This window comes from Copadichromis virginalis, linkage group LG3 (assembly GCF_057382275.1).
Source record: "Copadichromis virginalis isolate Kocher_CV1m ecotype Utaka linkage group LG3, C_Virginalis_male_GT1.1, whole genome shotgun sequence".
Taxonomy (NCBI): domain Eukaryota; kingdom Metazoa; phylum Chordata; class Actinopteri; order Cichliformes; family Cichlidae; genus Copadichromis; species Copadichromis virginalis.
This window is the reverse complement of record NC_140620.1, coordinates 13,272,970-13,298,103: the sequence shown is the minus strand read 5'-3', so window position 1 is coordinate 13,298,103 and position 25,134 is coordinate 13,272,970. Positions and strand designations below refer to the sequence as shown.

General features: G+C 43.6%; 2 protein-coding genes and 1 long non-coding RNA gene across 3 annotated transcripts; 2 read left to right on the top strand and 1 right to left on the bottom strand.

Moving 5' to 3' along the window:
- Window positions 1-300: 300 nt before the first annotated feature.
- LOC146712895 (nuclear factor 7, brain-like) lies at window positions 301-2,082 on the bottom strand. The gene has a single exon (XM_085445493.1). It carries the CDS (start codon window positions 2,068-2,070, stop codon window positions 679-681), a length of 1,392 nt encoding a protein of 463 aa, XP_085301619.1. The 5' UTR covers window positions 2,071-2,082; the 3' UTR covers window positions 301-678.
- Window positions 2,083-9,000: 6,918 nt separating this feature from the next.
- LOC146712894 (uncharacterized) lies at window positions 9,001-12,256 on the top strand. The gene is made up of 2 exons (XR_014917452.1): window positions 9,001-9,119; window positions 11,871-12,256. It is a non-coding gene; the product is annotated as an uncharacterized LOC146712894 (long non-coding RNA).
- Window positions 12,257-19,590: 7,334 nt separating this feature from the next.
- LOC146712893 (butyrophilin-like protein 2) lies at window positions 19,591-23,436 on the top strand. Its single transcript, XM_085445649.1, has 3 exons — window positions 19,591-19,951; window positions 21,104-21,439; window positions 21,671-23,436. The coding sequence occupies exons 1-3, from the start codon at window positions 19,891-19,893 to the stop codon at window positions 21,847-21,849; spliced, it is 576 nt and encodes a 191-aa protein (XP_085301775.1). The 5' UTR covers window positions 19,591-19,890; the 3' UTR covers window positions 21,850-23,436.
- Window positions 23,437-25,134: the final 1,698 nt, after the last annotated feature.

Below are 25,134 nucleotides of genomic sequence, written 5' to 3'. Positions count from 1 at the left end.
AGAGGGCAGCAGCATTTTGTGGCTCTTCACACATGTTCATTATATTCTGATGATCCTGGATGGAGACAAACTACAGATAAGTGTGTTCAGCCCAACTAGTTTATCTCATTACAGCAGTTTGATGTTTCCCTTTGAATCCCCCTGAAGATCCTGACAGTGAAGCACGTACATAATACTCCAGCCTTTCAACTCTGAGCTTATTTAGTTCTATTAATACACTGAAATCTCATTTGTGTCATGAAGAAAGTCTTTAATCAAACAGAATTCAAAGAGCAGAAACATTTCATATATGGAGTTAAACATGAATCATTGTTTCAACAACATATTTATTGTTGTCATAAACAGACAAGAAGACAACAACAAACTGCTCCTCCCATTCAACACATGTCAGTCCATATCCCAGCAAACTAAATCATCTCCATTTACACATCAAATAGAAACATGAATCACTTGTAATGATTAGAAACTTGATAGAATTTCAAATCTAGTTTGGGGAGTCATTCAGTGAGAAACAGTGAAATGATTTTCCATGTGAAAAGGTGGACAGCAGAAACAGAAAGAAACAGTGAAACTAAAAGAGAAACAAAGAGCTTTGGAACAACGAGGCAGCAGGAGGACAGCTGCAGTTTAACAGCTTCAACTCACTGACAGGAAACAACATTAGAAACATCATCATCCTCAACTCATCTGCTGCACTGACACTGACACCTTCAACGGACACACCTTCAGTTTAACAGCATCAACAGTGCCAATGTATGGAAACATCCTGTGAGTGAAAGTGTGTGTGAAGGTGTGTATGTGTGTGTTAGTATCAGGATCAGAGAACGACAGCTTTCCTCTGTTCCAGTCCAGATTCACTCTGATCCTCTGGAGCTTCTTCTGGACTGAGAGATCAGATTCTGCTGATGGTGAGTGTGCTGAGTATGTACCTTTATATAACAATATTCTCCATAATCCAGACTCTATGTCTCCCTTCCTCTGCACAGACTCTGTTAACACACCCAGTGCCCACCATGTACTGTCTCCAACATCAACATCCCAGCTGTGAGTCCCTGAGTTAAAGCCCTCAGAGCCCAGGACAGAGCAGTAATCATCAAACCTCTCTGGATTATCAGGAAGCTGCTGCTTCTCTCCTTCTCTCACACTGGTCAGATCTTCAGACAGGATGAGTTCTGGATTTGCAGTGTTTGGGTCCAGAATGAGAGGAGTGTAGGAGACCATGTCCTTCATGTTGTTCCAGATGTTGAAGGTCAGGTTGCCCAGGTGTTTGGCCTGGTCTATCAGAGCTCCTGAGGGCAGCTGTGGATCATCCAGCAGGGGGCAGCGCTGGACTCTTTCCACTGCAGCCTTGTAGTTGTGCAGGAATGAGACGTCTTCAGCTCTCAGCTCCTCCTCTGTGGCTCTGACTGTGTCTGAAAGAGCTGCTATCTCTCTGCTCAGAGCCTCCATCTTCTCCTTCATCATCCCACTCTTCTGCTCCTCTTCCTCCCTCAGTGCAGCCAGCCTGGCCTCCTCTTCCTCTGCTAGAAACTGGTGAAGCTTCTTAAACTGCTCCTTAATCTGCCTCTCTGTGTGTCGGGCCTGGACCTTAATGTGTTCTGCTGTTTGATCAAACTTCACTTGAACTTCCTCACAAACCTTTAACTTCTTCTTTAAGGGCTCCAGAGTTTCCTGAAGTTCCTTCTTGTGTTGTTGTGCAGCTTCATCGATGGGTCTGAATCTGTGATTGGTGTGTTTTTCTGAGTCTCTGCAGACGACACACACTGGCTGCTGATGGTCCAGACAGAAGAGTTTGAGTTTCTCAGAGTGCAGACTGCAGAGATCCTCTGAAGCTCTCTGATCTCTCTCCTGTAAGAACGACTCACACAGGTTCTTTAAAGCCAGACTTAAAGGTGGTTCATCCTTTGAAGATCTTCTCTTACAAACTGGACACTCGTGTGTTGGTCTCTCTCTCCACCATCTCTTCAGACAGTCTTTACAGAAGCTGTGGCTACATGACAGAAGAACAGGATCTCTGAAGACCTCCTGACAGACCGGACAGCAGAGATCCTCCTCTGATCTGGAAGCCATTGAGTCTGTGAGTGAAGCTGAAAACAGCAGACAGGAAGTACAGTCAGTCCTGGCTCCCCTCCCTCCTCTACCACCTTCACTGAAACTTCCTTTGAGTCGTGTTTTTGCTCAAACTCACATTCAGTGTGTGGAGCGTCAGCAGCTTGAAGCAGCAGTGTTGGAGTTTTCCACTTTTCTCTCCTGTAGCTGGATTCACTCAGAGGAAGCTGCTAGTTTGGTCTGAGCTCAGTCTGATCGTCTGTGCGTCTCTCTTTACTGAGGACGAAGAACTTCCTGTTTCCTGGTTTGTCACATTTGAGTGACGTGAGGGGAGGAGAAAATGTTGCTGTTTGACTTTTAACTAAGGTGTGTTTCACTCCAAAGTTCAGACATTAACCTGCCAGAAGTTGTAAAAGTTACTGATAAAGAGCTTTTATCTCATTTCACATGTTGTCCACAATCTCCTCGTGATTACCTCTGGAAAGCCCAGTGGCACAGCTCTCCATCCAGTGCAGCTTTATGGTCATTGCTGTTGTTCCAGAATCTTCTCATGATGACCAGTAGGTCCCCAAACAGCATGACCTTTGACCTCAACCCCTGCCTGGGTTGTCAGCTATGGTCCCTACTTCTCGCTGGGTCTCTGAAGGTTTCTCAGGAGATTCCACCCTTGGGATCATTTCTTCCAGCAATGCTCTGCTGCACCTGCATCTCCTCACTAGAGGAAAAACTTCTATTTGGAAAACATGTCAACCATCATCAAACCAAAATTTCCTTTCAGTTCAGTGAACTTCACTTATCAAAAAATATAATTATTTATTATTTATTAATTATATTATTGGTTTATCACGTTTTCACTTTCACTTATAGGCCATCAAAGTGTTTATTATCTTTACCCAAATAATTGGAGCAGAACTTGTTCCATATTCAGTTCTTCAGCAAAACGTGTTTGAGAAAAGATTCATTCTTATATCTGGAGGAATAAATATATTTCAATAAATATTAACGTTAGCCTGCGACTTTGTTCCAGTTTTGAATTTTGGCCCACTGTGTATTTGAGTTTGACACCCCTGATCCATAGCTGGCGATTTTTTGTTTTTATGGGCCGATGGATTTTTTTTTTTTAAGGAAGGGTATATATAATGAAAGGTGTTGGATTGGCCAATTGGTCATGATCGACTCTGGGCTGGACCAATTACAGCCGAGGAGGCCGGATGCACCCTCCCCCTTGTTTAGCAATCACGTGATTTTCGCGCATTGCATGCCGGGAACTCGTGGCAAAACAATCCAAGTACCGCATCAAATGCAAGCATTTGCAGCACCGCAAAACATTCATTCTCCGGTTCCAATACCTTCTTGTTTTTTCTTTGCCGCACAAAAAAGTCTCGACGAAAAGACAAAGAAAAGATACGAGGAAAAAATCAAAGGAGTGAAAGGGTCAGACCCTTACGAGCACACAGAGGGACCAAAGACGTCAGCGTGCTGCCCAACTTTCACCACGCTCATATTTATAATCATACGGTTCTTGGAGGAAGTGCATACACTCATGAAGTTTAGTAACTTCAGGTCACTGCAACAAGCCCAGGTACAGTTTACCGACGGATGGGTGCAGGACCTTGAAATGCACCGTGTAGAACAAAAGACCATCGTACGAACAAAGGTAAGTTTACCAGTCTCACAAATCGTCGTCATAAATACACATTCGTTAACCGTTTATTAATATTGTGGAGGTATGTAACAACGACAGGAGAGGTCTCAGTGTCTCACTCCAACCACTTTATTAACTGACAGAACTTCACATATAGTCAGCGCCAAAATCTCCACCCCCACACTTCCCTTCAACTTGTGTGTGAGTGGAGCCACCTGGTGGTCCGCCACACATACCCCCCCTTGAACACACAGTCAGGTCTCCATTCAGTCCAGGACCCTGGGTCTAAGCAAACGACCCGCACGACTGAACCTGGGAGGGAGAGAACAGGCAGAGGAAGGTCCATCCTGTGAACGAGGCTGGTGAAGGCGAGCAGGAAAGGGAGGAGGAGGCTCAAACGTTGGTGGTCCGGGGGTAGTCCTGGGGGGAAAACCAGAGACTGTCAACCCCAGCGCAGGAGGTCGGCCACGGCGAGGGGCCTGGGCCGGCACTACATCACTGTCCGGAAGAACATGTGCTGGTTTAAGTCTGTCAACACACACAGTCTCCCTTCGACCCCCAAAATCCAAAACAAAATGTTTCTGGCCCGGTTCAATAACCCTGAACGGGCCGTCATACACCGGCCGCAGCGGTGTCCTGTGGGCATCGTGCCTGACAAAAACAAACTTAGCAGTCTCTAAAGTCTTTGGAACAAAGGTGTCAGGCACGCAATGGTGCACCGGACCAGGAACCCGAAGCGAGTGCAAAAGCGGGGTGAGAGAGAGCACCGATGGATCGAAGCAGGGAGGAGGATTTTCAGGCAAGAATTCTCCAGGCACGCGGAGGGGCTGACCAAACACTAGCTCAGCTGGGGAAGCGCCGAGATCCTCCTTAACCGCAGAGCGCAGCCCAAGCAAAACCCACGGGAGGCGGTCAACCCAATTGCCATCCTTTAAGGAGGCGCGAAAGGCAGCCTTCAGCGACCGGTGGAACCGTTCACACATCCCATTAGCCTGCGGGTTGTATGCGGTTGTGCGGTGGACTTTAGCCCCCAGTCCATCAGCCATGGCCGACCAAAGCTCGGAAATGAACTGGGGGCCTCTGTCTGACGTAATGTCCGCGGGTGGGCCGAAACGCGAGACCCAGGTCGACAAAAACGCCTTGGCCACCACTGCTGCGGTAGTGGACGCCAGGGGGACCGCCTCCGGCCACCTGGTGGTCCGGTCAACAACAGTCAAAAGGTGCGTAAAACCTTGTGACTGCGGCAAGGGACCCACCAGATCGACATGCACATGATCGAAACGTTTGCCGGGTATGAAGAACGGCTCCAGGGGCGCCTTGGTGTGTTTATGAACCTTCGCGCGCTGGCAGGGAATGCACGCCGACGCCCATTCCTTAACAGATTTGCGAAGGCCTGGCCAAACAAATTTAGAGCTGACCAGTTTAACAGAGGCCCGGACCCCTGGATGAGAGAGAGCATGTACCGAGTCAAAAACTTGACGACGCCAGGAAGCGGGAACCACAGGGCGAGGGCAGCCGGTGGAAACGTCACAGACGAGGAGGGGACCACCGTCCTGCATGGGTCTGTCCTCCAGTATGAGGCCCGTCTGGGTGGATTTAAGCTCGAGGATGTCGGGGTCACCGCTCTGATCGGCAGCCATGGCGGAGTAGTCTATGCCGAGAAAGACGGGAGAAACCAGCGCACGGGACAAACAGTCAGCCACATGATTGGATTTACCAGCCACGTGCCGAATGTCCATGGTAAACTCAGAAATGGCTGCCAACTGGCGCTGCTGGCGTGCACTCCATGGATCGGAAACCTTGGACATGGCAAACGTCAAGGGTTTGTGGTCCACGTATGCGGTAAAGTGACGACCCTCGAGAAAAAAACGGAAATGACGAGACGCCAGGTGGAGCGCCAGTAGCTCCCTGTCAAAAACGCTGTAATTGCGTTCGCTGTCACGTAGCGTACGGCTGAAAAAGGCGAGCGGTTGCCAGACACCCGAGATTCGCTGTTCCAGCACCGCACCCACCGCTATGTCCGACGCATCAGTGGTCAACGCAATCGGCGCTGAGGGGGATGGGTGGGCCAGAAGGGCAGCATTAGCTAACGCTGACTTAGCATCAGAAAACGCTTGGATGCTGTCCGGAAACCAGTCAACGGGGTCATTAGCTTTTTTACCCTTTAACGCCCCATAAAGGGGCTTCAGCAGATGTGCCGCTCTGGGGAGAAAACGGTTGTAAAAATTCACCATCCCCAAAAATTCCTGCAGTGCCTTAACAGTCGTGGGACGCGGAAATTCCGAAACAGCTCGGACTTTGTCAGGCAACGGAACCGCGCCCTCGGCGGAAACACGGTGCCCAAGGAAATCGAGAACGGGCAACCCAAACTGGCATTTAGACGGATTAATAATCAGTCCATGCTCCGCCAAACGCTGAAAAACCTGACGCAGATGGAACATGTGCTGCTCCTTCGAGCTGCTGGCCACCAGTATATCATCAAGATATACAAAAACAAAGGGCAGCCCGCGCAAGACCGAGTCCATCAACCGCTGGAAGGTTTGGGCGGCACCTTTCAGGCCAAACGGCATGTGCAGAAACTCGAAAAGGCCGAAAGGTGTAATTACGGCGGTTTTGGGGACATCCTCCGCGCACACGGGAACCTGGTGATATCCCCGTACCAAATCGATCTTAGAAAAAACCGAGGTCCCCGCAAGATGGGCGGAAAAATCTTGGATGTGGGGAATGGGATAACGATCGTTCTCCGTGACATTATTAAGACGGCGGAAATCCCCACAAGGTCGCCACCGACCATCAGATTTAGGCACCATGTGTAACGGAGAAGCCCAGGCACTGTTCGAACGCTGCACGATGCCCAGACGCTCCATGGTAGCAAATTCTTCCCTAGCGACAGCCAGTTTGGCGGGGTCGAGGCGGCGCGCGCGCGCGAACACCGGGGGCCCTACTGTAGTTATGTAATGCTCTACCCCATGCTTCGTCACCGTGCTCGAGAAAGTGGGGACAGTGAGTGAGGGAAACTCAGAAAGCAAACACTGAAAAACGTCACCCGAATCTACTGAGTTAGCATGCACCACGGGCTGAGCACCCCGAGTCAAACAGGGTAATGAGGAAAAGGACACAGCATCAATTAAACGTCTGTTAGCCACATCAACCAGTAGTCCGTGAGCACAAAGAAAATCAGCGCCTATTATAGGCACAGAGCTAGCAGCAACAACAAAGTTCCACTGAAAGTCACGGTCGTGAAAGCAAACAGTCACCAACCTTTCACCGAAGGTTTTGATGGGAGAGCCATTAGCCGCTGTTAGCAATGGCCCGCAACCCTCAGCTAGCCTGTCCGAGCCAGCCGGGGGAAGAAGGCTCTTCTGTGAGCCGGAGTCCACCAGGAAACGCCTCCCCGAGCGTGAGTCCTCTAAGAAAAGCAGCCTTTCCTTGTTGCCAGCGGTCGCGGCTGCTACAGAGCGCTGACATGCCCGTTTCCCTGGGTCTGGAAACTGCAAGGCGGGAGGCAGCGCCGTGCCTTCGCTCCAAAACGCTGGTGATAAAAACAAAGCCCCTTTCCGCGGTGCCGCGGTGTCGCCGTGCAGCGATTCAGGCCACAGTGGACGAGTCGGAGGGCCCGTGGAGCATCGGTGAGGGGGAGGGGGAAAACGCTGGTGGGTCCTGAATAACCGTCTGGACGCCGAAAGTCCTGGTAGCCAGGAGGATGCAATCCGCCTCTTCCGCAAGGGAGCAGTAATCCTTCGTGGCCAATAGCGGGGAGTTGGCAAGGCCAGCGCGCACTGGAGCCGGCAGCTGTCGAAGAAAGAGGTGGGTGAAGAGAAATCCTCCGTCCTCCGCGCCCAGCAAGGACAGCATGCTCTCCATGAGCTCGAGGGCGGTGCCGTCGCCCAGGCCCGCGATGGAAAGGAGTTTCTCGGCCCGCTCAGCATCAGAGAGGGAGTAACGCCGCAGCAGCAGCCCCTTGAGGGCGGCGTACTTGCCCTGGGCTGGGGGATCCCGGAGGAGAGTCATCACACGGCGGGTTGACAGCGGGTCAAGTGAGGCCACCACATGGTGGTATTTAGTGTCGTCGGCTGAAACTCCACGAAGAGCAAACTGAGCTTCTACGTGCATGAACCATGAAGGAGCATCGTGAAGCCAAAAATCCGGCAATTTAAGCGCCACAGCAAACGCAGCCATCGGCGGAGGTGAAGGTCCGGCGGCCGCCGATGCTTCCAGGCCAGAGCTGGCTTCGTCGTCGAGCCTTAGCATGTTCACTACAGGGGTCACCAATGTGGAGGTATGTAACAACGACAGGAGAGGTCTCAGTGTCTCACTCCAACCACTTTATTAACTGACAGAACTTCACATATAGTCAGCGCCAAAATCTCCACCCCCACACTTCCCTTCAACTTGTGTGTGAGTGGAGCCACCTGGTGGTCTGCCACAATATAACCTTTGAGCTCAACGGTAATTAATTAGTAGTGGAAATAATTTCTGGTTCATCACAGAAATGTAGCAGTGACAATAATATTGTATGCTGTAATCGCACTGGACAATTAGTGATACAAAACACCTGTTTTATCCTGTGAATAAAAGTATATGTTTCTGTCAATGTACCATAATAACAGAAGCGAAACGCAATATTGTGTCAGGACAATTCACTATTTATGCACAATAGACAAAGGAGCATAGCGCGGCAATTTCTGTTCAGCGCCAGACTTGCTTGTAACCTATATCACCAATTATGTTAAGAAAAATGACGCATTAACTACAACAAAACTCTGACCTTTGTGGGAATGCTTGGAGCAGACTAACATGTGAGCTGGAGTGTTCTGGGACGTTATATTTGGTATATCCAGACCATCCGTCGGCTCTTACTTCGGAAACATGGCTTAAAAATTTTCACTTCAACGACGTAATCCGATAAAAAAAAAAACGATCTCTTTACCCGTCGGCTTCCCGTGGCTGTCATGCGACCGGCTGTTGCAGTTAATAATACAACAGCTTCTTGCCATTTTTTGGGTTTCTTTTTATCGCTGTGTAACTGAGTTCAAAAGCCTGCGTGCGCTAGTACCTCTTGCCACAAGTTCCCAGAATCCTTTGCGGTTTTACCCCTGAATGACGTCACATTTTCAATCTTCATCCCGACTTTTTGTCCCAGTCCAGCCTTGCCCTGATCTAACCTCTCCTCTTCCTCACAGCTCTGATTTCTCTGAGGGAGATGTTGTGACTGTAATCTGTGAGGAGGACCAAAGCGTTTCTGATTGGACTGTGAGGAGAAACACAAGCAAACTGCAGAGGGCTGAGTGTGGAGATGGGCGGGGACAACAGCAACGTGATCGATCATGTTCCATCAGTGCGCTGGTGCCTCACGACACCGGAGTTTACTGGTGTGAGTCCAGTAATGGTGCCATCAGTAACCTGGTTAATATCACAGTCACTGGTAAGCTGATCACTCTCACTTTACTTCTTATTGCATCCACAAATTGAGCTGAACATGCAGGTACATAGATTCTGTGCTGTTCTTCACTGATCACCTACCTGACTGACAGAGTAATGAAGGACTTCCCTCCCTCGGTGCTTCTTAATGTGTGAGGATATTCTCCATTACTGAGTTAAGACTTCCTTATTTAGATCTAAGCTCTGGATTATCTTGCACGTCTCGTGGCTCCCAAATGTCTCTTAAGTTATTATCCTCTGTAGCCTCATACTTTAGCTTTACTTGGCAAATGTGAATGCTTTGTGTGCTGACAAACCCTTTTGCATGTAGTGTTTTTATGAAAAGCCTTATAATTGCCTAATTTTGTGTTTTTGTTCTGTTACAAAAGCAGGCATTCTTACTGTTGTTTAATATTTTACTCAAACCTTTAAGTTTAATTCAGCACAAAAAGCCCCACTGTAAACAAATCCACAGAACAGAAGCAAACTCAGCAGCCAAACAGTTTGTCCTCAGTGCAGGTCGACATTCAGAAAAATCAGCTGCCTCAGCTTGGATGGGCTGATGTGGTTTCTCCTTAGTATCTGCCCAGTTTTTGAGAAGACCCTCCAAAGGAACAGATGTTGCCACAATGCACAGTCTCCCCTCCATCACCTTCAACAGGTAGGGAAAGACTGTGGCCTTGGCCTCCCACCAGCTCTGTGGGCCTTCTCCTTGTTGGATGAGGGGCTCCTCAAGATAACATTTCATCTCCATCATAACATCAGCTGTAGTATTTCTCTTTGCAGCATCTCCTGCAGCTCTTTCATCAAAGAGGCTCCACCCAGCAGACGTCTGTGGCTCCTCCTTCACTTGGCCCTGTAATGGTGGAGCTGGGTGGGAGTGCACTTTGCTGCTGCAGTTATTCTCTGAAGTGCCTCATCAACAGCTCTGTTGTATGGGCTCAAAATGTGGTCATAAATATTTTGTACTTGTAAAAAAGATTTGTGTGTGGACTTAGAAAAAAAAACCCTGCAAGTTACAAGTACGGATTTTTGACCCTATTTTTCTTCCCTTCATCTGATTGGTCAATGTCATGTCAATCACAAATGTAACAATCCAATCAGAGAACAGATGGCTTTGGCTGTCGAGGGGAGCTTTTTTTGAACTGCAGGTCTTTGAAGGGAGTAAATGCCCTTTTACATGCCAACCCAGCGTTTTCCTTCATCACCGCGAAGGAAAACAGTCTGTGGTCGTCCGAGTTTGATGATTTTTGTGTCACAGGTCTACGTGTTTAATACAGGGACTTCCACAGCCTTTTCAACAGCGCTGCGGACCGCGGGTTGGGGTGGGCAGTGTTTTGGAAATGACAGTCTTCATTACAAAGCTTTCTTCGTTATGAATTATCATACATGTTTTTATTGAACATTTGAAGAACTAGCAAAAAAAACAAACTCTTGTAGAGGACATAAAGTCAGAGATAGAAAAGACAAGGAGCAGGTGCATCTAGTACAGGTAGAGCTGCTGCAAAAACCCACAGAGCCCAGCAGCCAGGAACAAATTCTGGATCCTTTGCTTTTAGTTAGCAGTTAGCATTAGCAGCGTATCCTGCATCCGATGTGAAAGGACTTTTATGCTGCGCACTGTGACTCACAGCAATGGTCCCGGGTCAGCCCTGACTTTGTGTTAAACTAATTCTAAAGTAATAATGTTATTTCTAACCACTGATATACCACAACTTTATCCTTTCAACAGCTACTGAAAGTTAGGGGACCTAGCTGCTATCGGATATTTATATAGCGATCCTCCAGCTTCAAACGGTATCACCCTTCAAGGACCTGCAGTTCAAAACAGCACCCCTCCGACAGCCAAACCCATCTGTTCTCTGATTGGATTGTTACATTTGTGATTGACATGACATTGACCAATCAGATGAAGGGAAGAAAAATAGGGTCAAAAATCCGTACTTGTAACTTGCAGGGTTTTTTTTCTAAGTCCACACACAAATCTTTTTTACACACACACAAATCTTTTTTACAAGTACAAAATATTTATGACCACATTTTGAGCCCATACTGTTGTCACTGAATGCAAGCTTTTTAAATCTACCATCCAGTGATGCAGCTTCTGAGTGGACGGTGTTGAACTCCACACACAGAAACTTTTCACACTCACTGCTAATTTTGTTTTACAGTGAAGCCACTCTGCTCTGCTAGTCCCAATATCTTTCACCTGCAGCAGATGCTGCTTCGTTTGCAGCTGTCAGTCATATTTCTGTGTTTTTGTGTCGCACTCTCCTCCACACTGCTGTCTGTCATCTCACAGGTATGATGTGCGGAGCGATGCTGAACTTCCAATCCCAGCGTTTCATGTTGCAGGATCAATTCCCATATGAAAATATCAATATGTAATTTGATTACATTTGTTTTTCATCATAAATATGACAGACAAAAGTAAATTCAGCAATTAGCGGGATGGTCTGCAATACCCTGTTAACAGGAACTACACTCACCACCTCTCATTCATGTGCGTGTTACGGCTCTGCAAGAGTGTGAGCCAATGAGAAACCAGAGGCACAAAACTTTAGACCACAAAACACACAATCTGATGTTGGTTTGTAAAGATGTTGTTGATGAGACTTTGTAGAAAGCAGCTGGTCTGAGTGATGTGATCAGAGTGCAGCAGATAATGTCTGACAGCAGTTTGAAGAGCAAATGGATTCTGTTCTGTTCTTCATCATCACCTACCTGACACCTCACACCTGTTTCTCACCTGCAGGTCACACAGGAGGATCTGTTGGACTGAAGGTCAGCCTGTCAGTTCCTGCTGTGCTTCTTGTTGCTGCTGTTTTCTTGATGTAGAGAAAACAAAAACAACAAAGAATCAGGATCCAGCCTCATGTTGAGCTGCAGCAAAATAAAATGTCTGAATCTTTTTAAATCAGCACTCTTAGTCTCCCGCTGGTGGTTTCAGCGTTGTCAGTGAACCTGGGGAACATGAGATGATGCTGGTAACAGAAATCAAAGGGAGTGAACAGCAGACAGGGATCAGCTGCAGGTTTAATACACGTCCTGAATTTGGTTTAGTTTGAAGTTTCTGTAAAATAAAACCAAACGTTGTGATTTGTCTCTTTATGAATAAAGTTGAATTGAATTTCTCTCTGAGCTCCTGCTTCTGTTGTCTGTCAGTGATTTTATCAGTTGGACATCAAGTAAAACTTTGGATAAAATGAAAACTGTTCACACAGTGTCTGTAAATCCACGGGTGAAAATAACACATGTAACATTCACACAAGTCCACGAGTGATTGAATGAAATGTGATCATGGAAAAATAAATTCAAAACTATTCAAGACTTTTACCATTAACTGTCATTCTATTACGAAGTAACAGGAAGGTAATAACACTATAATATAATAATAATAAAGAAAATTAAAAAATATGGTATAACAGAGCTCACTGCCTCACACTGTCGATAGCAGCATTTCTTTTTAACCTTATTTCATTTAAGACTCAGACGATCATCTGTTTTCACTTAAAGTAGTCTAGCTCTGATATCACTTTAGCCTCTGGATGGAGGATTTGCTATGTTAAGTTATAGATAATAAACTCAACGTATTACAGACCAAAACCAAACACGTCCGTAGTATAAGACTGGATTTAACTCCCTTCACACCTGTCTCGACACAACAGTCAGGTCAGTCCCTTCCCTTTTAAGAAATCCACCTTAAATGTATTTTAAATGTAAGTGATGCAAAATGAATTTAATATTTTATCTTCAGTTTGTCAGGTAGCATCAGGTCAGATGGATGATGTTGGGTGAGATGGAGCAGACAGAGATGTCATCACAGCTGAGAGGAAGCAAAAGCCTCAACATCCAGGCTTAAAAGTGATGTAGGGAGCTAAAGCTAAAGCTCTGCTTTCTTTGTGTGCCTGTGCTAACAGCAACTAATGAGAAATGTGATGACAATTGTCCAGCTTTGTCCTTTTATATTCTACCAAATGTGAAGTGAACCTGTGGTTATACAGTAACGATAAGAGCATCTTTATTAGTCCCACATGTGGGAAATTTGTTTTGTTACAGCAGGAAGTGGACAGTGCAGTTACATAGCAAACATGAGAGAACCCTGGAATAGAATAAGAAACTGTACACAACTGTACCCAATAGAATAGAATAGAATGATAGGATAAAAATAGAATACACATGCTACATACAACTGAGTACAAATACAACGTTGTCAGAAAAAGAGTGTTACACTTAGTCCTATTGCACATGTGTGTGTTTGATCAGCTGCAAAGTCTTTGTGGTGGAGTCTGACAGCAGAGGGGAGGAAATCTCTCCGTCCCACATCGTGGGTGCTGCAGCCACTGAAGGAGCTGCTCTGAAGCGCTATAAAGGTTTGTGATGATCAATACAGGTTTACAGCTCAGATCATACTGAGTTCATTATGACTGATATAAATATGTGATAGAAGAATAATAAATCGAGTAAATTGTGATTGACAAACAGTTTTAAAGAGAAAGTTTGTTAGTTTAAATTGTGTGAAAGGTCAGAGATGGAGAGAACACCAGGCTGGGGCTGAATATCAGTGTATTACATGCAAATCTGATTGGATGACAGGACAGAGCATAAACTGAAGCTGGCATGGATGTTCTGGGTCTCCTGCCTCTGTGAGATCAGCAGGTCAAAGATTCAATAGCAAAACTTGGTTGTTCCAGCAGCGACGCCGAGGGCAGTGAGCTCTAAAAGCCTCCCAGATGAAAACGTGCCCGATCGAGAGGTGATCTGCTGCTGATGGGTGACGAACCTACTCAGGTCTCCAGCTCTTATCAGAGGAGGCAGTGAAGACACCTGAACTTCAAGGCAGTCAGGCTGGGCGAGTCTGTGATTACATACTTTTATCTAAGTACAATCTGAGTATTTTACCTGTAAGTAATCTTACAGTATTATGTTATATTGTGAGTCCTTTTCACAGATCTTCCTAGGTTGAAAATGAAACAGTACTAAATGTAACAAGTAGACAGCAGCACTAAAGTCATCAGTTTAATGGACACAGAGGAAGCTTTTCAAAGGCTTAAGAAGAATAACATGATGCTAGAACATCACATTTTATAATATGACAGTAAAAATAACTCACAGAGATCATCTTCTATGTTTTCCTCCATAAGGGCGGCGAGCCTGGGTCCAGCTATTTGAGTGGTGCCTTGTTTTGGTGAAGCTTTTGAATTGCTTGGCCTTTGAGGCCTGCATGGAGCTCAGGCTGACACTAAGCACAGAAAAGGCCCACAGTGGGTGCACACACAGGATACAGATCTGTCAGGTCATGATCAACAACCACTGACCAAAGCCCACTTATCTCTGACCTCCCAGCCCATTCTTCCTTCAGTGGGCTGCTTTCAGTCATTATGCAAATGTTCTGTTTATAAGATTGAGGAAACCTGCAGTCAGCTGAGACTGAAGAAGTCACCTGGATGAGTGACGAAACGTTTCTCCCACAAAACGCTGCGTCCAGATGAACAGAATCAACTTTTGGAGATTTACTTACCTGGATGATTGAGCATGCATCGAGGCGTTTGGCAGCTGTAGCAGTCGTGGAAAATTCCCTCTGTGGCAGAAAATCCTCGCAGATGCAGTCTTGATACCAATAGATGGATAAAAACTGGAGGAAATCCTCAGAGGCCTTGAAAACTCCTAAATGGAAGTAGCTTCTTCTGCTGGGTCTATTCTGTTGGTCTGAGACTGGCTTCCCTTCATTGGCTTCCTGTTAAATCCAGAATTGAATTCAAAATCCTGCTCCTCACATACAAGGTCTTAAATAATCAGGCCCCATCTTATCTTAATGACCTTGTAGTACCATATCACCCTATTAGAGCACTTCGCTCTCGCTCTGCAGGCCTACTTGTTGTTCCTAGAGTATTTAAAAGTAGAATGGGAGGCAGAGCCTTCAGTTTTCAGGCCCCTCTTCTGTGGAACCAGCTTCCAGTTTGGATTCAGGAGACAGACACTATCTCTACTTTCAAGATTAGGCTTCAAACTTTCCTTTTTGCTAAAGCATATAGTTAGGGCTGGACCAGGTGACCCTGAATCCTCCCTTAGTTATGCTGCAGTAGACGTAGGCTGCCGGGGATTCCCATGAAGCATTGAGTTTTTCCTTTCCTTTCCTTTATGGTTATGTAAGTTCCAGCTGGAAGGTGATCATTGGTTGGAGATTGAATGGGGACGACTACAAGACTGGTTGTCCCTACCTATGCCCCATTTCCAATCAGGCTGTGCTTACTTGTGTGATGAAGTTTCTGCATCTAGAAGAGCTAAATTAGTTTTTTGTAGAAATTATTATTATTGTAATTAATTATACATTTTTGTAGCTGTAGGAGTGGGAAGCCTTTTACGTCATTTTTGTTTCCTTTCTACAAGGCTTTGTTTGTTGTGTTAGATGTGTCCCTCTGATGTTCCTCTAAAGACAAATAAAACATTTTGTTTTGGTGAAACTGTAAAACTTGCTGTGGCATTGGTGCTTGAATGGGGAAGTCATTTTTTGTGTTGCATACATCTCTGGGCAGATATTTGGGCAGTAATTTTGAACACCATGTAAAAATGTCAGTGGACATAATGCAAAACCCAATGCTTCAAATCACAGCATCTAAAACCAAAATTGTGCCAAAGATGCCTCATTTCTGTTTAATAGGATAAAACAATGCTAGCTATGTTATAGACACAGTAACCCAAGGAAAGCAGTAAGTACACTGACTGACATTGTTACTATGACAACAACAAGCTGACATTTGGACAAAAAAAAACCTTGGAGTAATTATTGAGAAAAACATTAAATTTAAATAAAGTTTTAAAAAACACATGACCAAAAATGTAACTAAAACACATCCTCTGGATGTTTCCAGAATATTTTAAATAAATAAATAATTTAAGGAACAACAACAAAAGAAGATCTATAATCAGCATTTATCTCTTCTGTTTTATTTGATGGTGGGGAAATCATAATCATAAAGAGGCTTCTGATTAGAATGTATTTGTTATAAATGTGATTTATATAAACTTTCATTTAGTACGGTGTGTTGATTATATGTAATATATTTTACTTATTATTTATTTATATTCAGTTTTTATTCCTGAGGATTTTTGTTTTTTTTTTAGAAAAACTAAAATCAGGACAGAATAATTATTTTGCTGTCTTATTTTATGAATCATTTCAATGTAAGCAGCTATCTTTTGAATATGTGGCTTTACAGCTGAAGGCCCCATCCAAAGTTGTGTTTCTTAATGTTTACAGGCCTCCCAAATACTGCACAGACTTTTTTAATGACCTCAGTGAACTGCTGTCTGTGATCTGTGTTGATTTCGACTGTGTAATTATTGTTGGGGATTTTAACATCCATGTGGACAACCCTCAGGACAAAGGGACTAAAGACCTGAGTAACACTCTGGGCAACTTTGGGCTGACTCAGCATGTAACAGAGGCCACACATAATAGAGGACACACTCTTGACCTACTGATCTCCAAGGGCCTGAGCATTTCAAAGGTTACTGTGTCTGATGTGGGCGTGTCTGATCATTACTGTGTTTTCTTTGAAAGTAAAATCTCAGCCCACACAAATATATCAACAACAGTGATCACAAAACGGTGTATAACTGAACACAGTAGTGAGATCTTTAACCAGGTCTTCCCATTAACACCTGACCTGTCCAAAGGTTCAGTCAATGAGCTCGTCAATAGCTTCAATGCTAACATGTTAAATGTAATGGACACTATTGCTCCCATTAAGGTGAAGGTTATCTCTGGAAGGAAAAAGTCTCCATGGAGAAACTCCACACTGGTGAAAAATGAAAAAAGAGAGTGTAGGAAAGCTGAGCTTGAACTTCATTCAACCATGGCCTGCAATGACTTTGCCAAATTCTTCACAGAAAAAATCCAAAAGATTAGACAAGCAATTGGTACATCAACAGCAGATCCAGGATATGTACTGTGTCCACCGAAAAACTGTTTAAACACCATGAAACAGTTTCACCCGATTAACAGCAAAGACCTGGAGGACATCTTAGGTCAACTGAACTCCTCCTCCTGCTGTTTAGATGTCCTGCCAACAAGTTTTTTCAAAAAGGTCTCAAAGACTTTAGAGTCAGACCTGTTACAGATCGTCAACTTTTCCTTAATGTCAGGTGTGTTTCCAGAACCACTAAAAACTGCTGTAATAAAACCTATACTGAAAAAGGACAATCTTGACAAGACACAAATGAACAACTACAGGCCGATCTCAAATCTCCCATTTTTAAGTGAGATCATTGAAAAAGCAGTTTCTCAACAGCTCAATTACTTCTTAAAACAGAATAACTGCTACGATGCCTTCCAGTCAGGTTTTAGACAGAACCACAGCACTGAATCCGCTCTGACCAAAGTGTTTAATGACATATGTCTGAATACAGACAGTGGAAAAATGTCAGTCTTAGTTTTACTGGATCTCAGTGCAGCATTTGATACAGTTGACCACAACATATTACTCAAACGACTGGAGAACTGGACAGGTCTTTCAGGAACTGTACTAAACTGGTTCAAAACATACTTAGAAAACAGGAAATACTTTGTATCAATAGGTAACTTCACATCTGAGCAGACTAGTATCACATGTGGAGTTCCCCAAGGTTCCATCTTGGGACCCCTTCTGTTTAACATTTACATGCTCCCACTGGCACAGATTATAAAGAACAACAAAATAAAGTACCACAGCTATGCAGATGACACACAAATATATATCACAATGTCACCAGGAGACCGAGGCCCTGTACAGGCTCTTGGTAAATGCATTGAGGAAATTAATGACTGGTTGTGCCACAATTTTCTCCAGCTAAACAAAAACAAAACTGAGGTAATAGTCTTTGGTGCCAAAGAAAAACGATTACAGCTCACCAGAGAACTTCAATCTATACATCTAAAAACCACAAACCAGGCGAGAAATTTGGGTGTAGTGATGGACGCAGACCTAAACTTAGAAAAACACATTAAGACAATAACAAAGTCAGCTTACTATCACCTCAAGAATATTTCAAGGATAAAAGATCTGATGTCTCAACAGGACCTGGAAAAACTAGTCCATGCATTCATCTTTAGTAGGCTTGATTACTGTAACAGCATCTTTACAGGTCTACCTAAAAAAATCAGTCAGACAACTACAGCTCATTCAGAACTCTGCTGCTCGAGTCCTCACTAAGACCAAAAAAGTGGACCACATCAGTCCAGCTCTGAGGTCTTTACACTGGCTGCCTGTCCGTCAGAGGATAGACTTTAAAGTTCTGATGCTGGTCTATAAAGCTCTGAATGGTTTAGGACCAAAATACATTAGTGACCTCCTGACCCAGTATGAACCTTCCAGATCCCTCAGGTCATCTGGATCCGGTCTTTTATCAGTTCCCAGAGTCAGAACCAGACACGGAGAAGCTGCATTCAGCTTTTATGCTCCTTATATCTGGAACAAACTCCCAGAAAGCCTCAGATCAGCTGAAACAAATAAAGCACCAAATCCACACTTTTAAGCTTAAATTTCAAAACTTATATTTTAACTACTGATTTTATCTACAGTTTTTTTAAATCATGCTTTTTATTGTTTTTGTTTTTTAATGTCTCTGTAAAGCACTTTGAATCACCTTGTTGTTGAATTGTGCTATATAAATAAACTTGCCTCGCCGCTTTCAGCCACATTTACAAAAACGCTCCTCCTGTTCTGATTTTTCTGATAATAATCAGAAAGTGCTGAACTCCTCCTCTGAGCTGTTACAGGAACAGATGTTGGCAGATGTGTCAGTGACAGAGTTACAGTTAGAGAGGTCAGTGAGCAGGATTTCTATCAGGATTCATGTCAGAGTTATTATAATGATGTCTGTTGGTTCACACTCACGGCTGCTTTGGACTGATTCCAGCTCAAAGAGCATCAACATGTTTTCATGTTTCCATCATGATGAGGAGCAGAAACTCTGAGGATTCTCCTGAACTCCTGACTACAGTAAGTCATCCACAGCTTCTGCTTTATATTCTACATATTATTCAGTAAATTATAGATAATTACTGATAATCAGACACTTTCAGAGGGACAAAAGTAAAAAAAAAAAATCTGTAGTTAAGAAGTACAGATACTCAAGCTGTACAAATACTCCGGTAATAGCTGAAGTACTCATTAAACTTCTTTACTGAAGTAAAAATGAAAACTACAGGCTCTGAAAAGTACTCAGAGAACACAGACATGTCAGCTGTAACTGCGTCACTCTGCTCCACGCTGATGTTTGTCCTGTTCGTCTCTGCAGGTGAGATTTAACTCTGAGATAAAACAGGAAGTTTTGGCTGCACAGTAAAAATATTTCCCTGAGACTTATTTTCATATTGTTTCAGTTTTTCTGTTTGTGACGATGAAACAAGAATCAAACTGCCGTCAGAAACAAAACGTTCTTCTGCTTCAGCGACTGAAACACAAACTGTTCCTACATGACGACACATGAGAGGTTCTGATTTTGTTCTGTGGAGATCGTTCAACAACTGAACACTAAAACTTTTCTACTTCGTTTGTTGTGACGCACTTATTTCTGCGCATCCTCAGTCCAACCTACCAAACGTCACTCTAACGCCACGTCCTCAAAGACACGGAAGAGTTTGAACCGCAGCTTTAACTTTATTTGAACCTTAAATGTAATCTGATGTGTTCAGGTTTAAACTCAGGTTCAGTTGTTCAGTGAAAATACCAACAGACTCAGACATTTAGGACAAACTAAGAGTCAGATCAGCAGAAACAGAGAACACGGACATGTCTGCTGTAACTGCGTCGCTCTGCTCCACGCTGATGTTTGTCCTGTTCGTCTCTGCAGGTGAGATTTAACTGATAGAAACTAAACTGAGTTTATTTCTGAGATAAAGAGTCTCAGTCTGGTTTACATGCTGATTATATTTCTCTAAGAAGTAGTTTATTACTCATTCAGTGTTGCGATCGACACAAAGCTGGGTGGAGTCTGTGTGTTGGTGCAGTTTGCAGCACAGACACAAAGAAGTGTAATGTGTGTGTCAGTGTGATGTGTTGTAGTGTCAGGAGTCAGGATGCAGCTACAAAGCTTCTTGTTCAGTGTATACAAACAGCTGTAGCTCCATAAAGGCAGCATGCAGAGACTCACAGTGTCTTATAATGAGAGGCTGCTTTCTCTCACACATTATGTTCACTTATTATCAGCACATGTTGTTGTTTGTGGAACAGAGTTATTGTAGTTTTTTCTCATTAGTTTGAGTTTTTATTCCATTTGGACTTTTTGTGTTTAGTTCAGTTTAGTTTCCAGATGATTTTCTTCTTTTTCAGGTTTGATTATTTATTGCTTGAAGAGTTTTAATAGTTTTATTCTTTTTTCATTCTTACTGTTTGGAGGTTTGTGTCAGAGGCCAGATTCAGGAGCATCAGTACAGCTGTTACAATAAAAAGCAGTGACTCAGTCTGACAGACATCCAGAGTCTCAATGAACTCGTCCATCAACAACATTTTATCAAACTAACAGATTCTAAAACCAAAGATTTGTTTTTCAGATGATGTTTTTCATCCGTCTCAGTCTTTGCTCATGAACTTTGTCTCCAAACGTCTCAGCCTGAGCTTCCCTCTGATGAACTCGTTCATAATCTCGTCCATTCTGCTCTCAATGAAAATCTGAACATGTTCAGCTCGGCCTCCTGTCTTTGTGTCAGAGTCTCCAAAGCAAACATGACAGCAGCTCACTGCCATCTTCAAACCTTCCCTTTCACTCTTGCTGCTGTCCTTCTGTCACAAATCAGCCCTGATGAAGATGCTCGGGATCAGGTGAGGAGGAGGAGAAGACTCGCTGTGGTGACGCCTGAAGGGACACAAGAAGAAACACAATCAAAGATCATCATCTAATAACAGAAGACTGTCTTTTATTGTGTGTTTCTGATTGGCTGCTGTAGAAGTGAACAGTTGTACTTTGACCTTTAACCTCTCTGCTCTGTGTTGTTTCCTCTTTCAGACCAGAAAACCATCACAGCTGAGTCTGGACAGGACGTCACTCTGACATGTCGAGCTGCAAACAACAACATCATTATTTTAGAGTGGAGCAGAGCTGACCTGAGAGATGAATATGTGTTTGTGTTCCGGGACGGTCACTTTGTTCCAGCCAACCAGCATCCATCTTTTAAGAACCGGGTGGATCTGCAGGACAGACAGATGAAGGATGGAGACGTGTCTTTGATTCTGAAGGATGTGAACACTGCTGATAGTGGAACATATGAGTGTCGTGTCTTCATGGAAGAAACACGCTCATGGAAGTTCATCAGCAGCATCCACCTTCATGTTGTTCCTCCAGGTGAGTGAGTAGAGTTGAGTGTGTGTGTGATCAGAGGTGAAGCTGCTTCCTGGTTGTTGATGTTTGTTTCTAAAGATGTTATTGATGAGACTTTGTAGAAAGCAGCTGGTCTGAGTGATGTGATCAGAGTGCAGTAGATAATGTCTGACAGCAGTTTGAAGAGGAAATGGATTCTGTTCTGTTCTTCACTCATCACCTACCTGACACCTCACACTTGTTTCTCACCTGCAGGTCTGACAGGAGGACAAGAGAAGGATGAAGACAAAGAGAAGGAGGATGGATCTGTTGGACTGATTGTTGGTCTGTCAGTTTCTGCTCTGCTTCTTGTTGTTGTTGCTGTTGTTGGTTTTTTGATCTACAGAAAACATAAACAACAGCAGAGAGAGGAAACAAACCAGCCTCCTGTTTAAGTGCAGCAGGTTTAAAATGTCTCAGAGGTTTTTCCAGCTTTGAGTCTGCCGCTGCTGTTCAGAGTTCTGGGTGTTGTCAGTGTTTAAAATCCTGCAGAAACAGATGAACTGAGCACAGACAGCAGGCCCACAGCACTGTAGGTTTATTTCAGTTTTATCTTTAATGGCTGCTTCTGTTTTTGCTGACAGCTCATCTCAGTGGACGAGTTTCATCTTTAAAAACAGTCTTTACATTTCATAGTAACTGGAACATCCAGAGGGCTGTGACTACAAATCAACTTCAACACAGTCAGGCTTTCTTTGTGTTAGCTGGCTCAACTAAACCTGAAACTGCAGTCAGAGACAGCAGGTATCACCGTGGTGATTATCACCTTTCTCTGCTTCAGGCTCTGAGCACGCTCAGATGAAAAGGAGCGTTTCATGTATCATGTGACTTTTCTTCTACACAAAATGGTCCCTGTGAGCGCCACCCAGTCCAATCAGAGACGTTACTCACTGATAACTTCACTAATGTCTCCACTACATGAATACAGGTACATTGTAACAGTGTGATGTGCAGTTTAGCTTCACTCAGTGGCTTCAGTAAGTTACAGTTTAACAAGCTGCACATATGAAACATTTCCTCCAGCAGAGAATCGACATCACAGTGAAAACGTGGCTCTAACAGCTGATTTAAAAACAAAACTCTGAACATGAAATGCTCCTGACCAGGTGATCTTTCACCATCAGTTACCATGGTGATTTAGCCTCTTTCTGACACAGAAAGCTCTGACTTTGAGTGTGACACAGCTCACTGAGACATTTTGTTGTGCACGCCTACTTTTAACTCTTCAAACAAATGAAATCAACACTTGAACATTTTTCACTTTGATGGTTTTGTTTCCACTGACTGTAGTTACATCATTTTGAGCTCAGATTACATATTTATGAAGTTTTTCACACCTGAATGTTTCAATCATCAAGATCTGGTTTCAGTTTTCTCTTTATCTTTGTGAGCTGTGTGTGTTGTTTACCCTCAGTATCCATGAACAGTGTTACAGACCTGGGATCAGTGTTTTTGTTTATAAGATCAAATATGACCTCATTATGTGAGTGTGAGCTGTGGACCACAAAACCTCAACAACACTAATCCTCGATCAGCTGTTTCACTAAAATTACATCCAAGTATGAACTCATCCCATCGTTCATGCATCAATTTGTAGCTGACAGATGGTTATGCACATCCCTGGTTGCCTAGGTAACCCTCTAACCTTAGATAACGCTATTGTTGTCACTCAGCAGTATGATTTAATGTAGTTGTTTCAATAGATCTCAAAGATAAGAAAAGTTCACCTCGGTACTCGCTGACTTCACATAAGTGATCAGTTATTGCGTTTAAAAAGTGTAGCTACTCGTCTTTGACCTTGTATGTATGTGTGTTTATGCTCTGATTGTATTTTCCTGCTGCTCACACAGCATTAGAAAAGCCTTAAAACTCAGTGTTCACAGAGTCTGTAAGCACCAAATGTTTGTATGAAGGACAGAGAACAAACAACAAAGGTCAGTGTGAGAGTGTCTCTGTATTTGAACAATAAACTCTTACTTTGGTTTAAATGATTTATTCTTTCATTTGTGTTGTTGGCAGAGAAGCTACATCATGTGAACTTCATCATATTGTCACATGTCATCACAGATTCAAAAGATGTAATATTTGTGTGTTTGTTATTAACAATCGTGCCCCCAGACGCCAAAACAGTGCCAGCAAACTGAAACTGAAAAAAAAACTGTAAGCAAAAAAGAAAGAAAAAAGATGTAAGTGTGAAAACTTTTTTCTTGTCTTAATGTCAATATTTATTTTTCAGTTTCATTTTAAGGTGGCATCGTTTTAACCCCAACAAAACAAAACAAAAATGACAGAAAGTCCATTGAAATCTGAAAAATATTCATTTTCTGTGCATGAACAAAAACTTTATTTTTACAAGACAGGAAAACTAACAGTAGCTTTAAATTTTTTATAGTGTATCCTCATCCTCAGTATTGGAAACACGTCAAACTGCATTTCCTATAAAATCAAATCAAATCATAATGATCGTGGAAATTTCTTGATCTAAATTCTCTTCTAGATTGAGTGGCAAAAACAAGAAGAGCTGCTGTTTGTGTTTGTGCAAGTGCAAGAAATACATATAGCACGCTCTCCATCCTTCTGCTAATGTTTAATGTACTGAAATTAATTCTAATTAATGAAATTAATGTCTAATTAAATTCAAAGAACTGAAGATAAACAGGCCACAGAAAGCACTTTGTCACCTCTGCTGTGATGCTAACTGTCGTGGTGCCTCAGACCTCGTCGTGTGATCTGACATTTACTGATTGATTTTGTCTGTTTTCAGGCTCTAACTTTACAGGAAGAAACTGTAAAATAATCAAATTATTCATCATTGTGAAAACTTCATCATGAAGCATTTGTGATGAGCTACATTCCTCTGAACCTTCAGTTTGGTTATTTATTTATTTATTTTCCATCCTTGTTCTTAATGCTTTCACCATCACAACTAGGGATGGGTACCGGTGTCCGGTGCCATGATGGCACCGGTTCTGACATAAACGGTAGTAACCAGACCGAAAAGCAGCGCACATTTCGGTGCTTTATTTCGGTGCTTTTTTTCCTGAGCTGTGATACACTCCTAGCCAATCATTTTACGTTTCCGAGGATAGTAGGCGGGGCCAGGTACGTGCGTTCTGTTAGAGCAGAGCTACAGATTAAAAATGTCCAAGGCGAAGCGGTCAAAAGTCTGGCTGTACTTCACAGCAAAATATGCAAACTCAGCAGCAACAAGTGCTTTAAGCTGATACTGTGCAAAGGAGGTAACACCTCAAATCCGATGAAACACCTGGCGACGCATAGCGTTTTTTTTTTTTTTTAAAGCCGAGAAATGCACCGTATTTGATGGCAGCAGCAGCCGTTCTTCTCTGCGTGAGTATCTTAATGTTGTTCGTGTGTAATTTACGTTGAGTAGGCTAACCACGTTATTACATTAATGCATGTAAGGTGAACTAGCAAACATCATCATAGCTACATGCGGCTGTCTTCTTGTTTGATGGCAGATGTTCCCTTCACCCTGGCCAAAAAGGCTAAAATGACCAAAGAAAAAGAGGGAAACAGCTGAACATGAGAGGTTTTTGGACAAAGTTTGTGTTTTTTCCATTGTTTAAGCACTGCTTCCAGCCAAGAGTGATACCATATATGCCCCATAGCTGCAGAAAAGGCTAACATTGTTATCTTTTTACATAAAACCAGCTGAACAT